This window comes from Salvelinus alpinus, chromosome 9 (assembly GCF_045679555.1).
Source record: "Salvelinus alpinus chromosome 9, SLU_Salpinus.1, whole genome shotgun sequence".
Taxonomy (NCBI): domain Eukaryota; kingdom Metazoa; phylum Chordata; class Actinopteri; order Salmoniformes; family Salmonidae; genus Salvelinus; species Salvelinus alpinus.
In genome coordinates this window covers 18,252,818-18,269,224 of record NC_092094.1, presented here as the reverse complement: position 1 = coordinate 18,269,224, position 16,407 = coordinate 18,252,818, and the positions used below count along the sequence as shown (strand labels likewise).

The 16,407-nt window shown below is 44.5% G+C and overlaps 2 protein-coding genes across 3 annotated transcripts in view; one reads left to right on the top strand and one right to left on the bottom strand.

Annotated features, from left to right (window-relative positions):
- tead1a (TEA domain family member 1a) overlaps nt 1–16,407 on the bottom strand; it is a 121,047-nt gene that overhangs the window by 6,782 nt on the left and 97,858 nt on the right. For both annotated transcript variants that reach the window (XM_071416335.1, XM_071416337.1), the window contains 2 exons: nt 15,891–16,006; nt 8,449–8,622 (listed from right to left, as the gene is read on the bottom strand). In XM_071416335.1, the coding sequence (XP_071272436.1) occupies nt 8,449–8,622; nt 15,891–16,006 (290 nt within the window). The remainder of the gene's footprint in view (nt 1–8,448; nt 8,623–15,890; nt 16,007–16,407) is intronic.
- LOC139584455 (carabin) overlaps nt 1–16,407 on the top strand; it is a 107,013-nt gene that overhangs the window by 73,425 nt on the left and 17,181 nt on the right. The gene's annotated exons all lie outside the window — the stretch shown is intronic.

The window sequence follows — 16,407 nt, the reverse complement described above, 5'->3', positions numbered from 1 at the left end:
ATAGGGTTAGAGGCAGAGAATCCCAGTGGAGAGAGGGGAACCGGCCAGGCAGAGACAGCAAGGGCGGTTCGTTGCTCCAGAGCCTTTCCGTTCACCTTCACACTAATGGGCCAGACTACACTCAATCATATGACCCACTGAAGAGATGAGTCTTCAGTAAAGACTTAAAAGTTGAGACCGGGCATCCTGGGTCGCGCAGTGGTCTAGGGCACTGCATCGCAGCGCTAGCTGTGCCACCAGAGACTCCGGCCGCGACCGGGAGGTCCGTGGGGCGACGCACAATTGGCCTAGCGTCGTCCGGGTTAGGGAGGATTTGGCCGGTAGGGATATCCTTGTCTCATCGCGCACCAGCGACTCCTGTGGTGGGCCGGGCGCAGTGCGCGCTAACCAAGGTAGCCAGGTGCACGGTGTTTCCTCCGACACATTGGTGCGGCTGGCTTCCGGGTTGGAGGCGCACTGTGTTAAGAAGCAGTGCGGCTTGGTTGGGTTGTGTTTCGGAGGACGCATGGCTTTCGACCTTCGTCTCTCCCGAGCCCGTACGGGAGTTGTAGCGATGAGACAAGAGAGTAATTACTAACAATTGGATACCACGAAATTGGGGAGAAAAGGGGGTAAAAAAAAGAGGGAAAAAAAGAAAGTTGAGACCGAGTCTGCGTCTCTCACATGGGTAGGCAGACCATTCCATAGAAATGGAGATCTATAGGAGAAAGCCCTGCCTCCAGCTGTTTGCTTAGAAATTCTTAGGAGGCCTGCGTCTTGTGACCGTATCGTACCTGTAGGTATGTACGGCAGGACCAAATCGGAAAGATAGGTAGGAGCAAGCCCATGTAATGCTTTGTAGGTTAGCAGTAAAACCTTGAAATCAGCCCTTGCATTAACAGGAAGCCAGTGTAGGGAGGCTAGCACTGGAGTAATATGATCAAATTTTGGGGTTCTAGTCAGGATTCTAGCAGCCGTATTTAGCACTAACTGAAGTTATTTAGTGCTTTATCCGGGTAGCCGGAAAGTAGAGCATTGCAGTAATTTAACCTAGAAGTAACAAAAGCATGGATACATTTTTCTGCATCATTTCTGGACAGAAAGTTTCAGATTTTTGCAATGTTACGTAGATGGAAAAAAGCTGTCCTTGAAGCAGTCTTGATATGTTCGTCAAAAGAGAGATCAGGGTCCAGAGTAACGCCGAGGTCCTTCAGTTTTATTTGAGACGACTTTACAACCATCAAGATTAATTGTCAGATTCAACAGAAGATCTCTTTGTTTCTTGGGACCTAGAACAAGCATCTCTGTTTTGTCCGAGTTTAAAAGTAGAACGTTTTCAGCCATCCACTTCCTTATGTCTGAAACACAGGCTTCTAGCGAGGGCAATTTTGGGGCTTCACCATGTTTCATTGAAATGTACAGCTGTGTGTCATCCGCATAGCAGTGAAAGTTAACATTATGTTTTCGAATGACATCCCCAAGAGGTAAAATATATAGTGAAAACAAGTGGTCCTAAAATGGAACCTTGAGGAACACTGAAATGTACAGTTGATTTGTCAGAGGACAAACCATTCACAAAGACAAACTGAAATCTTTCCGACAGATAAGATCTAAACCAGGCCAGAACTTGTCCGTGAAGACCAATTTGGGTTTCCAATCTCTCCAAAAGAATGTGGTGATCGATGGTATCAAATGTCACAGATGGCCTATTGAAGCAGACGACCACACCAGGTTCCACTCCTATCAGCTAAAAACAAGAAGAAGTGGCTCCAGTGAGCACGCGATCACCAACACTGGACAATTGAGGACAAACATCGCCTGGTCCGACAAATCCTGGTTCCTGTTGCGTCATGCTGATGGCAGAGTCAGGATTTGACATAAGCAATATGAGTCCATGGCCCCATCCTGCCTGGTGTCAATGGTACAGGCAGGTGGTGGTGCTGTAATGGTGTGGGGTATGTTTTCCTGGCACACTTTAGGTCCCTTGATACCAGTGGCGGTCCGTAACGTTTAAGATGAGGGAGGACAATAATTTATTATGAGCATTGACTTATTTCTATTAAAGCATATTGGATGACAGTCATTCATATTCCATTCAATCAGCTTAATGTAACATCAATAGGTTTTAGATAATACATGATACATGATACTACATTTTCCCTATACCCATCATGAGGTTGCCACAACCTAGTTTATGAATGAAAGTTTACAATGTGAGAGAAATATTAGACTAATCAAGGTGACAGACAGTGACACATTCAATACCAGCTTGCACACCCTTGCCTGCATCAGTTGCAAAGGAGAGTTTCTATTGGACAAATTCAGGTATGTTTATCCCACCGATTGTGTTGAAAAGCGTTCCTTAAACAGAAGCAAATGAAACGGGAATGAATACACCCTCGATCACACGCAAACACAGTTCACTTTCAGAGCAGCCACATACAAACAGCATGATCCTTTTGCTCGTTATATAATTCCTTCTCGCATCTACATGCTCTCTTCCTCTCACCTTTTCCCTTCACTTATGGACTTCAGTGCACAACACATCAGATGTCTGTGACCATAACCTAGCTGTAGTTTATGCTTTCATTCTCTGATCCTTTGATTGGGTGGACAACATGTCAGTTCATGCTGCAAGAGCGCTGATAGATTGGAGGACATCCTCTGGAAGTTGTAATAATTACTGTGTAAGTCTATGGAAGGGGCTGAGAACCATACGCCTTCTAGGTTTTGTATTGAAGTCCATGTACCCAAAGGAGGATAGAAACTAGCTGTCCTCTGGCTACACCAGAGTGCTACCCAGAGTGCTGTTGAGGCTACTGTAGATCGTCATTGCAAAACAGTGTTTTAATCAATTATTTGGTGACATGTGAATCTATTTTGTATAGTTTTACCTAAAAAGGATAACTTTTTTAATGTTTCACAATTTTTTTATTTTTTTTATTCACTAAGGATGGTCCTCCCTGTCCTCCTCTAAGGAGCCTCCACTGCTTGATATCAATTGAGAAACATTTCCATGTCCCAAAATATTCTGTGTGTTCTGGAGGCAAAGGGGGTTCGACCCAGTACTAAATTGTTTCAAACCTTGCTTACATGTATACAATCACATAGACTAAATGGACAGTTTATTAGGTACAGTCATCATGTTTTAGTCAAAGATTATATCCGTTTGGGCTTCTTGCGGTCAATTTGCAGTCTACATGAGTGGACCATCCACTCAGGAAAAAGAAATCGGCCTGTGGCTGAATTTAGTTGATGATCCATGATGTAAAGATACTAAGGCAGCGAGGCCCTCTAGTGACTCATGGCAATACTTGCAACTATATTATTTGGCATGTGTTTATCCTGAGAATGAGTGGAGTAGCCATCTACCAGTAAGCACTGCTGTCCAATAATCTTTTGAGACCAAAAGAGGCTTTAGGAATATTGAATGGCACAGGATGTACTGTATCTTTAGAAATAGCCTGATAAGAGTCTATGTAATAATAGTCCTCTGAAGAGGAAGGCCTGTTTCAAGAAAATAGAAAACCATAATTTGTACAAAGGAATACATAGCTCCTTCATTAAGTCAGCGTGTTATTAAGGCCTGTAATGATGAGAGGAGGGCTATTGTTTAGAGTGGGTGTCCATGTTTGAAATTCAGATACAGTGGCTCTTCACTAATGTCTGAAGAGAGACTCATCCTCTTGTTTGCGTTTTACATTTGAATTTTATTAATGTGCACGTCAATTAATATGGTCCCGTTTGAAAACATATCAGTTGACTGTAGATTATGAAAATATGTTCGAGTTGAACAAAATAAAGGGATTTTATTGAGTATCTTAAATAGAGAACCAGCATGCATGTAACAAACAGAAGGAAACAGAGCTAAGGATTAAATTCTTTGTAGTTCTAAAATGTTAATGTTGCTTCTGAAACCAAATATTTTGGCCAATAGACTCTATAGGATGTAATAGTAAGTAAAGCTGTGGAGAATGGCACCAGTTGATATTTGCGCTTAGAGAGAGAGACTCCATTGGTAGGGAGCTGCTGCAATCTCCTTAGTTTGCCCCAATCTCTTCACACCTGTCAGGAGGTAGGCAGGTGTTCAAACAAAGCCTCAATGCTACCACATCAGCCCCTAGGGATGCATTGTTGGGAAGGGTCCGTAAGTAAGCATTTCACTGTTAGTCTACACCTGTTGTTTACGAAGCATGTGACAAATAAAATTTGATTTGATATGACGCGCATACATATGCACACACACACACACACACACACATTCAAGCACAAACCCATATGCTTGGTTTCACTCATGATGCATATACAGTACCTTCAGAAATTATTCATACCCCTTGACTTATTTCACATTTGTCACACCCTGACCTTAGAGAGCCTTTTTATTTCTCTATTTGGTTAGGTCAGGGTGTGATTTGGGTGTGCATTCTATGTTTTCTGTTTCTTTGTTTTGTGTGGTTCCCAATCAGTGTGGTTCCCAATCAGAGGCAGCTGGATATCGTTGTCTCTGATTGGGGATCATACTTAGGCAGCCCTTTTTCCCACCATTAGGTTGTGGGATCTTGTTTTCTGTCTCGTGTCTGTACCTGACAGAACTGTGCGCTTTCGTTTTCACTTTGGTTATTTTGTTTGAATGTTTTTTGAAAATAAAAATCATGAACACTTTCCACGCTGCGCTTTGGTCCACTCCTTTCGACGAGAACTGTAACAACATTTTGTTGTGCTACAGCTTGAATACAACATTTATTAAATAAAAAATGTCACCCATTCAAACAGAATACCCCATAATGACAAAGTGAAAACATGTTTTTAGAAATGTCTCCTAATTTATTTAAACTGAAAACCAGAAATATCTCATTTACATAAGTATTCGCACCCCTGAGTCAATACTTTGTAGAAGCACTTTTGGCAGTGATTACAGCTGTCTTTCTGGGTAAGTCTCTAAGAGCTTCCACACCTGGAGTTTGCAACATTTGCCCATTATTATTTAAAAAGCTCTGTCAAATTGGTTGTTGATAATTGCTAGACAATCATTTTCAGGTATTTTCAAGCAGATTTAAGACAAAACTTTAACTTGGCCACTCAGGAACATTCACTGTCTTCTTGGTAATTAATTCCAGTATAGATTTGGCCTTGTGTTTTAGATTATTGTCTTGCTGAAAGGTGAATTCATCTCCCAATGTCTGGTGGAAAGCAGACAAACAGGTTTTCCTCTCAAATTTTGCCTGTGCTTAGCTCCATTCTGTTTTTTTTCCTTTTCCTGAATAACAACCCAGTCCTTAACAATTACAAGTATACCCATAACATGATGTAGCCACCACTGTGCTTGGAAATATGGAGAGTGGTACTCACTAATGTGTTGTATTGGATTTGGCCCAAACATAATTTGTATTCAGGACAAAATGTTAATTGCTTTGCCAAATGTTTTGCAGTATTACTTTAGTGCCTTGTTGCAAACAGGATGCATGTTTTGGAATAAGCTTCCATCTTTTCACTCTGTCATTTAGGTTAGTATTGTGGCGTAACTACAATGATGTTGATCCATTCTCAGTTTTCTCCTATCACAGCCATTAAACTCTGTAACTGTTTTAAAGTCACCATTGGCCTCGTGGTGAAATCCCTGAGCGGTTTCCTTCGTCTCCGGCACCTGAGTTAGGAAGGACATCTGTATCTTTGTAGTGACTGGGTGCATTGATACACCATCCAAAGTGTAATTAATAACTTCACCAGGATATTCAGTGTCTGCTTTTTTTATACCCATATATCAATATGTGACCTTTGCGAGGCATTGGAAAACATTACATGAGCATTACACCGAGGCCTGTACTCTGGAGCAGGATCGATTTGGAGGTGGAGGGTCCGTCATGGTCTGGGGCGGTGTGTCACAGCATCATTGGACTGAGTTTGTTGTCATTGCAGGCAATATCAACACTGTGCGTTACAGGGAAGACATCCTCCTCCCTCATGTGGTACCCTTCCTGCAGGCTCATCCTGACATGACCCTCTAGCATGACAATGCCACCAGCCATACTGCTTGCTCTGTGCGTGATTTCCTGCAAGACAGGAATGTCAGTGTTCTGCCATGGCCAGAGAAGAGCCTGGATCTCAATCCCATTGAGCACGTCTGGGACCTGTTGGATCGGAGGGTGAGGGCTAGGGTCATTCCCCACAGAAATGTCCGGGAACTTGCAGGTGCCTTGGTGGAAGAGTGGGGTAACATCTCACAGCAAGAACTGACACATCTGGTGCAGTCCATAAGGAGGAGATGCACTGCAGTACTTTTTCTTTTTTAAATTGAACCTTTATTTAACTTGGCAAGGCAGTTAAGAACAAATTCTTATTTACAATGACGGACTAGGAACAGTGGGTTAACTGCCTTGTTCAGGGGCAGAACGACATATTTTTTACCTTGTCAGATAGGGGATTCGATCTAGCAACCTTTCAGTTATTGGCCCAACACTCTAACCACTAGGCTACCTACCACTAGGCTACCTGCAGCTGGTGGCCACAACAGATACTGACTGTTACGTCTGATTTGGACCCCCCCTTTGTTCAGGGACACATTATTCCATTTCTGTTAGTCACATGTCTGTGGAACTTGTTCAGTTCATGTCTCAGTTGTTGAATCTTGTTATGTTCATATAAATACACTGCTCAAAAAAATAAAGGGAACACTAAAATAACACATCCTAGATCTGAATGAATGAAATATTCTTATTAAATACTTTTTTCTTTACATAGTTGAATGTGCTGACAACAAAATCACACAAAAATTATCAATGGAAATCAAATTTATCAACCCATGGAGGTCTGGATTTGGAGTCACACTCAAAATTAAAGTGGAAAACCACACTACAGGCTGATCCAACTTTGATGTAATGTCCTTAAAACAAGTCAAAATGAGGCTCAGTAGTGTGTGTGGCCTCCACGTGCCTGTATGACCTCCCTACAACGCCTGGGCATGCTCCTGATGAGGTGGCGGATGGTCTCCTGAGGGATCTCCTCCCAGACCTGGACTAAAGCATCCGCCAACTCCTGGACAGTCTGTGGTGCAACGTGGCGTTGGTGGATGGAGCGAGACATGATGTCCCAGATGTGCTCAATTGGATTCAGGTCTGGGGAACGGGCGGGCCAGTCCATAGCATCAATGCATTCCTCTTGCAGGAACTGCTGACACACTCCAGCCACATGAGGTCTAGCATTGTCTTGCATTAGGAGGAACCCAGGACCAACCGCACCAGCATATGGTCTCACAAGGGGTCTGAGGATCTCATCTCGGTACCTAATGGCAGTCAGGCTACCTCTGGCGAGCAAATGGAGGGCTGTGCGGCCCCCAAAGAAATGCCACCCCACACCATGACTGACCCACCACCAAATCGGTCATGCTGGAGGATGTTGCAGGCAGGAGAACGTTCTCCACGGCGTCTCCAGACTCTGTCACGTCTGTCACGTGCTCAGTGTGAACCTGCTTTCATCTGTGAAGAGCACAGGGCGCCAGTGGCGAATTTGCCAATCTTGGTGTTATCTGGCAAATGCCAAACGTCCTGCACGGTGTTGGGCTGTAAGCACAACCCCCATCTGTGAACGTCGGGCCCTCATACCACCCTCATGGAGTCTGTTTCTGACCGTTTGAGCAGACACATGCACATTTGTGGCCTGCTGGAGGTCATTTTGCAGGGCGCTGGCAGTGCTACTCCTGCTCCTCCTTGCACAAAGGCGGAGGTAGCGGTCCTGCTGCTAGGTTGTTGCCCTCCTACGGCCTCCTCCACGTCTCCTGATGTACTGGCCTGTCTCCTGGTAGCGCCTCCATGCTCTGGACACTACGCTGACAGACACAGCAAACCTTCTTGCCACAGCTCGCATTGATGTGCCATCCTGGATGAGCTGCACTACCTGAGCCACTTGTGTGGGTTGTAGACTCCGTCTCATGCTACCACTAGAGTGAAAGCACCGCCAGCATTCAAAAGTGACCAAAACATCAGCCAGGAAGCATAGGAACTGAGAAGTGGTCTGTGGTCACCACCTGCAGAACCACTCCTTTATTGGGGGTGTCTTGCTAATAGCCTATAATTTACACCTGTTGTCTATTCCATTTGCACAACAGCATGTGAAATTTATTGTCAATCAGTGTTGCTTCCTAAGTGGACAGTTTGATTTCACAGAAGTGTGATTGACTTGGAGTTACATTGTGTTGTTTAAGTGTTCCCTTTATTTTTTTGAGCAGTGTATTTACACATGTTAAGTTTGCTGAAAATAAACGCAGTTGACAGTGAGAGGACGTTTCTTTTTTTTGCTGAGTTTATGTATCATTAATGTTGTTTGTTTAGATGTCAATCATGTGTGTATTGTGAAGCCAAATTGTGTGGACAATAACGGCCTGGATTTTATTCAAGACACGTTATAGAGCAGCACACTGGACAATGCACCTTTTACAACCATTCACAGTTAATGACCTTGTGCCTTGAGACTCACCCAGAACTTGACCAGGAAGAAGGAGTTGTGAGGGCCCTTTCCAAAGAGCTCCTTCAGTCCTCCCTTCTTCTCTGGGAACTTGTCGTAGATCTGACGGATGTCCACAGCCTCCAGTAGGGCATCGCTGTACGAGTAGTTGGTCTGTCCAATGCTCACAAACAGGTGTTTGTTGTACTGATGAGAGAAAGAAAACAGCCGGTTTAGATAGATTACTTCTATTAGCATTATTTTAGTACTTCTTCATCATCCTAAGAGTTGGTTCCCCAGACACAGATTAAGCCTGGTCCTGGACTAATTTTTTTTTCAATAGATGATCTCCATTGAGAATGATTTTTAGTCCAGGACTAGAGTTAATCTACATCTGGGAAGCCGGCTCTAAAAAATCTTAACAAGGTCACTAGTATTGTGTTGTCATAAAAAGATTATTAATATATCTTTGAAGCCCTTTTACAAAAAGTCCTAACATCATTACTAAACTTTAGACATTCGAGTTACCACACCCAGTCTCAGGGATGGCAAACCCTGGAAATTCCTTTGGTTCGCATAGCCTATTACCGACTTTTGGTCGACCAAAAGTTGTCTGTTCTTTTGACCAATCGATTGCTCCGTTTTTTTTCCCATAGATAGACACACCCTATGTGTTTTAATGAAATCAACTATGTGCATTGATGCTTCAAGCTTACGGTTTGATGCCTTAAGCGGGTGCCAGAGATCTAGATAACCAGAAGAAAAACCTGACCCAATTATTCTCCTTCTGCTCCTGCTGGCTTTCGCAGATTCTGCCATTACTCTCCTGAAGTTGCCGGTAATAGGCTATACGAGGAGTCAGCAACCTTTCTCATGTGGAATGCCAATTTATCTTACCATTTCTACCAATCTGCGTGCCAGTTTCGTGAAACAGTTTCTCAAAATCATTGTCATGTGGTTAATCAAAATTCTATCCAAATCTTCTTGCGCTTCACGGAGCAGTGCATAGCTGTTGTCAAGGAAGTGAGTTTGTGTTTATATGTGTTTATGTGTTTGTACCGCCCCCACCTACCTTCAACCAATCATGTTAATGCGGAGCTATACAGACTCCTCCGCATTGTTTGGGAGGTGCATGACTATGTGGTACAGGGCTCAAAATTTGGCCTCTGCATGCCTCTGGAGGCTCCGCAATTGCATCACACCCTCTATATGGAGCATCCGTCCAGCTTTTACTCTAGGCCTCCACAATGGATTAGTTCACTGAGATGGGCGCAAATATATATACAGTGGGGAGAACAAGTATTTGATACACTGCCGATTTTGCAGGTTTTCCTACTTACAAAGCATGTAGAGGTCTGTAATTTTTTATAATAGGTACACTTCAACTGTGAGAGACGGAATCTAAAACAAAAATCCAGAAAATCACATATACAATATGATTTTTAAGTAATTAATTAGCATTTTATTGCATGACATAAGTATTTGATACATCAGAAAAGCAGAACTTAATATTTGGTACAGAAACCTTTGTTTGCAGTTACAGAGATCATACGTTTCCTGTAGTTCTTGACCAGGTTTGCACACACTGCAGCAGGGATTTTGGAGACCTTCTCCAGATCTTTCAGGTTTCGGGGCTGTCGCTGGGCAATACGGACTTTCAGCTCCCTCCAAAGATTTTCTATTGGGTTCAGGTCTGGAGACTGGCTAGGCCACTCCAGGACCTTGAGATGCTTCTTACGGAGCCACTCCTTAGTTGCCCTGGCTGTGTGTTTCGGGTCGTTGTCATGCTGGAAGACCCAGCCACGACCCATCTTCAATGCTCTTACTGAGGGAAGGAGGTTGTTGGCCAAGATTTCGCGATACATGGCCCCATCCATCCTCCCCTCAATACGGTGCAGTCGTCCTGTCCCCTTTGCAGAAAAGCATCCCCAAAGAATGTTGTTTCCACCTCCATGCTTCATGGTTGGGATGGTGTTCTTGGGGTTGTACTCATCCTTCTTCTTCCTCCAAACACGGCGAGTGGAGTTTAGACCAAAAAGCTCTATTTCTGTCCCATCAGACCACATGACCTTCTCCCATTCCTCCTCTGGATCATCCAGATGGTCATTGGCAAACTTCAGACGGGCCTGGACATGGCTGGCTTGAGCAGGGTGACCTTGCGTGCGCTGCAGGATTTTAATCCATGACGGCGTAGTGTGTTACTAATGGTTTTCTTTGAGACTGTGGTCCCAGCTCTCTTCAGGTCATTTACCAGGTCCTGCCGTGTAGTTCTGGGCTGATCCCTCACCTTCCTCATGATCATTGATGCCCCACGAGGTGAGATCTTGCATGGAGCCCCAGACCCGAGGGTGATTGACCGTCATCTTGAACTTCTTCCATTTTCTAATAATTGCGCCAACAGTTGTTGCCTTCTCACCAAGCTGCTTGCCTATTGTCCATCCAAGCCTTGTGCAGGTCTACAATTTTATCCCTGATGTCCTTACACAGCTCTCTGGTCTTGGCCATTGTGGAGAGGTTGGAGTCTGTTTGATTGAGTGTGTGGACAGGTGTCTTTTATACAGGTAACAAGTTCAAGCAGGTGCAGTTAATACAGGTAATGAGTGGAGAACAGGAGGGCTTCTTAAAGAAAAACTAACAGGTCTGTGAGAGCCGGAATTCTTACTGGTTGGTAGGTGATCAAATACTTATGTCATGCAATAAAATGCAAATTAATTACTTAAAAATCATACAATGTGATTTTCTGGATTTTTGTTTTAGATTCCGTCTCTCACAGTTGAAGTGTACCTATGATAAAAATTACAGACCTCTACATGCTTTGTAAGTAGGAAAACCTGCAAAATTGGCAGTGTATCAAATACTTGTTCTCCCCACTGTATATATACACACACACTACCGTTCAAAAGTTTGGGGTCACTTAGAAATGCCCTTGTTTTTTAAATAAAAACGTTTGTCCATTAAAATAACATCAAATTGATCAGAAATACAGTGTTGACATTGTTGTAAATGACTATTGTAGCTGGAAATGGGTGATTTTTTTATTTATAAAAAAATAAGTATTTTCACCCTTTTTTTCTCCCCAATTTTTCGTGGAATCCAATTGGTAGTAGTTACAGTCTTGTCTCATCGCTGCAACTCCCGTACGGACTCGGGAGAGGCGAAGGTCGAGAGCTCCGAAACACAACCCAACCAAGCCGCACTGCTTCTTGACACAATTCCCATCCAACCCGGAAGCCAGCTGCACCAATGTGTCGGAGGAAACACCGTACACCTGGCGACCGTGTCAGCGTGCACTGGTGCAGTGCACGCTGACACGGTCGCCAGGTGTACGGTGTTTCCTCCGACACATTGGTGCAGGAGTCACTAGTGCGCGATGAGACAAGGATATCCCTGCTGGCCAAACCCTCCCCTAACCCGGACGACGCTGGGCCAATTGTGCGCCGCCCCATGGGTCTCCCGGTCACGGCCGGTTGTGACAGAGCCTGGACTCAAACCCAGAATCTCTAGTGGCACAGCTTGCACTGCAATGCAGCGCCTTGGACCACTGCGCCACCCGGGAGGCCCCCAAGGAAATGGCTGATTTCTTATGGAATATCTACATAGGCGTAAAGAAGCCCATTATCAGCAACCATTACTCCTGTGTTCCACTGTGTTAGCTAATCCAAGTTTATCATTTTCAGTCTATTCTTGTTCTGAGAAATGAAGGCTATTCCATGCGAGAAATTGCCAAGAAACTGAAGATCTCGTTCAAAGCTGTGTACTACTCCCTTCACAGAACAGCGCAAACTGGCTCTAACCAGAATAGAAAGAGGAGTGGGAGGCCGGTGTGTATATATATTTGTTACTGCTCGACTAAAACAATCTTGGTTGACCAACAGCCTAACGAACAAACAATCAACCAATCGACTAATTAAGGTCAGCCCTAAATCAGCTTAGTTTTTTTTGCAACTTATTTGTTGAACAATGTTTGATGTTTTGTTGCCTCTAGGCCAATTCAGAATGATAACATTTTTACTGATGGTCTTTGTTTTTCTTTCCGCTTGCATTTTGTATTTTCATTTTGATGTGTGTATTTTCTGTAATTGATGTAATTCAGGGCTCATTTGTAAAAGAGACCTTGGTCTCAGGATGACTCCCTGATAAAATAAAGGTTCAATTAAAAAAATATATCGAAATGATTTTTACTTCATTGTAACATTGCCCAGACTTACAGTGGCTTTGGAAAGTATTCAGACCCCTTGACTTTTTCCACATTTTTTTACGTTACAGCCCCTTACGCTAAAATAGATGAAATCGTTTTTTCCCCCTCATCAATCTACACACACACAATAACCCATGATGACAAAGCACATTTAAAAAAATGTAATATAACATTCACATAAGTATTCAGACCCTTTACTCAGTACTTTGTTGAAGCACTTTTGGCAGCAAGAACAGCATCGAGTCTTCTTGCGTATGACTTTACACTTGTATTTGGGGAGTTTCTCCCATTCTTCTCTGCAGATCCTCTCAAGCTCTGTCAGGTTGGATGGGGTGCGTCTTTGCACAGCGATTGTCAGGTCTCTCCAGAGATGTTCGATTGGGTTCAAGTCCGTGCTCTGGCTGGGCCACTCATGGACATTCAGAGACTTATCCCGAAGCCACTCCTGTGTTGTCTTGGCTGTGTGCTTAGGGTCATTGTCCTGTTGGAAGCTGAACCTTCACCCCAGTCTGAGGTCTGGAGCAGGTCTTCATCAAGGAACTCTGTACTTTGCTCCATTCATCTTGCCCTCGAACCTGACTAATCTCCCAGTCCCTGCCGCTGAAAAACATCCCCACAGCATGATGCTGCCACCACCATGCTTCACCGTAGGGATAGTGACAGGTTTCTTCCAGACATGACGCTTGGAATTCAGGCCAAAGAGTTCAATCTTGGATTCATCAGACCAGAGAATCTTGTTTCTCATGGTCTGAGAGTCTTTAGGTGCCTTTTGGCAAACTCCATACGGGCTGTCATGTGCCTTTTACTGAGGAGTGGCTTCCATCTGGCCACTCTACCATAAAGGCCTGATTGGTGGAGTGCTGCAGAGATGGTTGCCCTTCTGGAAGGTTCTCCCATCTCCACAGAGTAGCTCTGTCAGAGTGACCATCGGGTTCTTGGTTACCTCCCTGACCAAGATCCTTCTCCTCCGATTGCTCAGTTTGGCTGGGCGGCCGGCTCTAGGAAGAGTCTTGGTGGTTCCAAACTTCTTCCATTTAAAAATGATGGAGGCCACTGTGTTCTTGGGGATCTTCAATGCTGCAGAAATGTTTTGGTACCCTTCCCCAGATCTGTGCCTCGTCACAATCCTGTCTCTGAGCTCTACGGACAATTCCTTTGACCTCATGGCTTGTTTTTGCTCTGACATGCACTGTCTACTGTGGGACCTTATATAGACAGGTGTGTGTCTTTCCAAATCATGTCCAATCAATTGAATTTACCACAGGTGGACTCCAATCAAGTTGTAGAAACATCAAGGATGATCAATGGAAACAGGATGCACCTGAGCTCAATTTCTGTTTTTTATTTTAAATAAATTTGGTTTTCGCTTCGTCATTATGGGGTATTGTTTATAGATTGCTCAGGATTTAAAAATGGTTTTTAATCCATTTTAGAATAAGGCTGTAACGTAAGAAATGTGGAAAAGGTCAAGGGGTCTGAATACTGTCCGAAGGCACTGCAGCAGTATAAACACTGGTCTAGGATAGCTCACTAACCCAAGATAAATGTCAGCTGTTATAAAACACAAGTAAAAATGCAATAGCTAACAGATAGTGACAAAATGACATTTTACATTTACATTTACATTTAAGTCATTTAGCAGACGCTCTTATCCAGAGCGACTTACAAATTGGTGCATTCACCTTATGACATCCAGTGGAACAGCCACTTTACAATAGTGCATCTAAATCTTTTAAGGGGGGGGGGGGTCAGAAGGATTACTTTATCCTATCCTAGGTATTTCTTGAAGAGGTGGGGTTTCAGGTGTCTCCGGAAGGTGGTGATTGACTCCGCTGTCCTGGCGTCGTGAGGGAGTTTGTTCCACCATTGGGGTGCCAGAGCAGCGAACAGTTTTGACTGGGCTGAGCGGGAACTGTACTTCCTCAGTGGTAGGGAGGCGAGCAGGCCAGAGGTGGATGAACGCAGTGCCCTTGTTTGGGTGTAGGGCCTGATCAGAGCCTGAAGGTACTGAGGTGCCGTTCCCCTCACAGCTCCGTAGGCAAGCACCATGGTCTTGTAGCGGATGCGAGCTTCAACTGGAAGCCAGTGGAGAGAGCGGAGGAGCGGGGTGACGTGAGAGAACTTGGGAAGGTTGAACACCAGACGGGCTGCGGCGTTCTGGATGAGTTGTAGGGGTTTAATGGCACAGGCAGGGAGCCCAGCCAACAGCGAGTTGCAGTAATCCAGACGGGAGATGACAAGTGCCTGGATTAGGACCTGCGCCGCTTCCTGTGTGAGGCAGGGTCGTACTCTGCGGATGTTGTAGAGCATGAACCTACAGGAACGGGCCACCGCCTTGATGTTAGTTGAGAACGACAGGGTGTTGTCCAGGATCACGCCAAGGTTCTTAGCGCTCTGGGAGGAGGACACAATGGAGTTGTCAACCGTGATGGCGAGATCATGGAACGGGCAGTCCTTCCCCGGGAGGAAGAGCAGCTCCGTCTTGCCGAGGTTCAGCTTGAGGTGGTGGTCCGTCATCCACACTGATATGTCTGCCAGACATGCAGAGATGCGATTCGCCACCTGACAAACTGGATATACAGGTAACTGCCAAAATAAAGGAAACACTTGAGTAAATAAGGGATACAAAGTATATTGTAAGCAGCTGCTTCCATACAGGTGTGGTTCCTGAGTTAATTAAGCATTTAACATCCTATCATGCTTAGGGTCTTGTATAAAAATGCACAGTTGCCCATTATTTTGGCTACCATGGCTAGAAGAGATCTGTTATTTTGAAAGAGGGGTCTCAAAGGAGCATAGGGGGTTTAAAAGGTGTGTGTGAACACTTATGGGAGATTCTGGTGCGGCGCCCGAGACAACGTTTTCCACCACCATCAATGATGGAAATTATTGTGGAAGAATGGTGTCGCATCCCTCCAAAAGTGTTTCAGACACTTGTAGACTCTATGCCAAGGCACAGTGAAGCTTTCTGGCTCGTGGTGGCCCAACACCCTATTAAGATACTTTATATTGGTGTTTCCTTTATTTTGGCCCTTACCTGTATGTTCCAGAGTCACTTTGGTATTTGGAGGGATTCTGCTTTGCTTGTTTTACCTTTTTTGTCTGTGAGAGTGTGTGAAGACATACACCAGTTTGAGGAAGTACGGTTGACCTCAGGAAACGGCACTAGTTTGGCCTGCTTTGGTCTGGTTTGGGATGCTGTCTGAGAAACAAGTACTGGTTTACCCAGGTGTGTTTTACTGTGTGTGGGAAGGAAGACAGTAGGGCAGGTACTCACAGTGTCAGGGTCTCTCTGCTGCTCCAGGAAGGCAGAGAACTCCACCAGTCTGAGTTTGGTGGTCCCGATGGAGCGTCCCTGCCAGGCCGGGGCTGTAGCCGTGGGGGGCTCGTACGCTGGGGGATTACACACAACACTGTCACCTCACTATCCACCGTTTACTGACACTAGGCAATCCAAGATGGCGTAGCAGTGCAGACGTGTTTTGTCATTGTCCTGTGTAAAAAAACAACAATTTTTTTTTGTATATATTTCAATATAATAAATCTCTTTTTCCATTTTTAAATTAAATATACCTTCCGGCAACCCGCCTCACCCAATGTGATACGGATCTGCTATTTTTAGACCTTATAGCTAGAACCTCCATCAGATGCTAATCAGCTAATTAGCTACTAGCTATTTAGTCATTGTTAGCCACTGCTAGCGGCCTTTACCTTTAGCTCAGACACTAGCCACTTTTAGCCTGGATAATACCCACCAGTCTGCATAGCGCGATATCAATCCTGAGCATATCAGA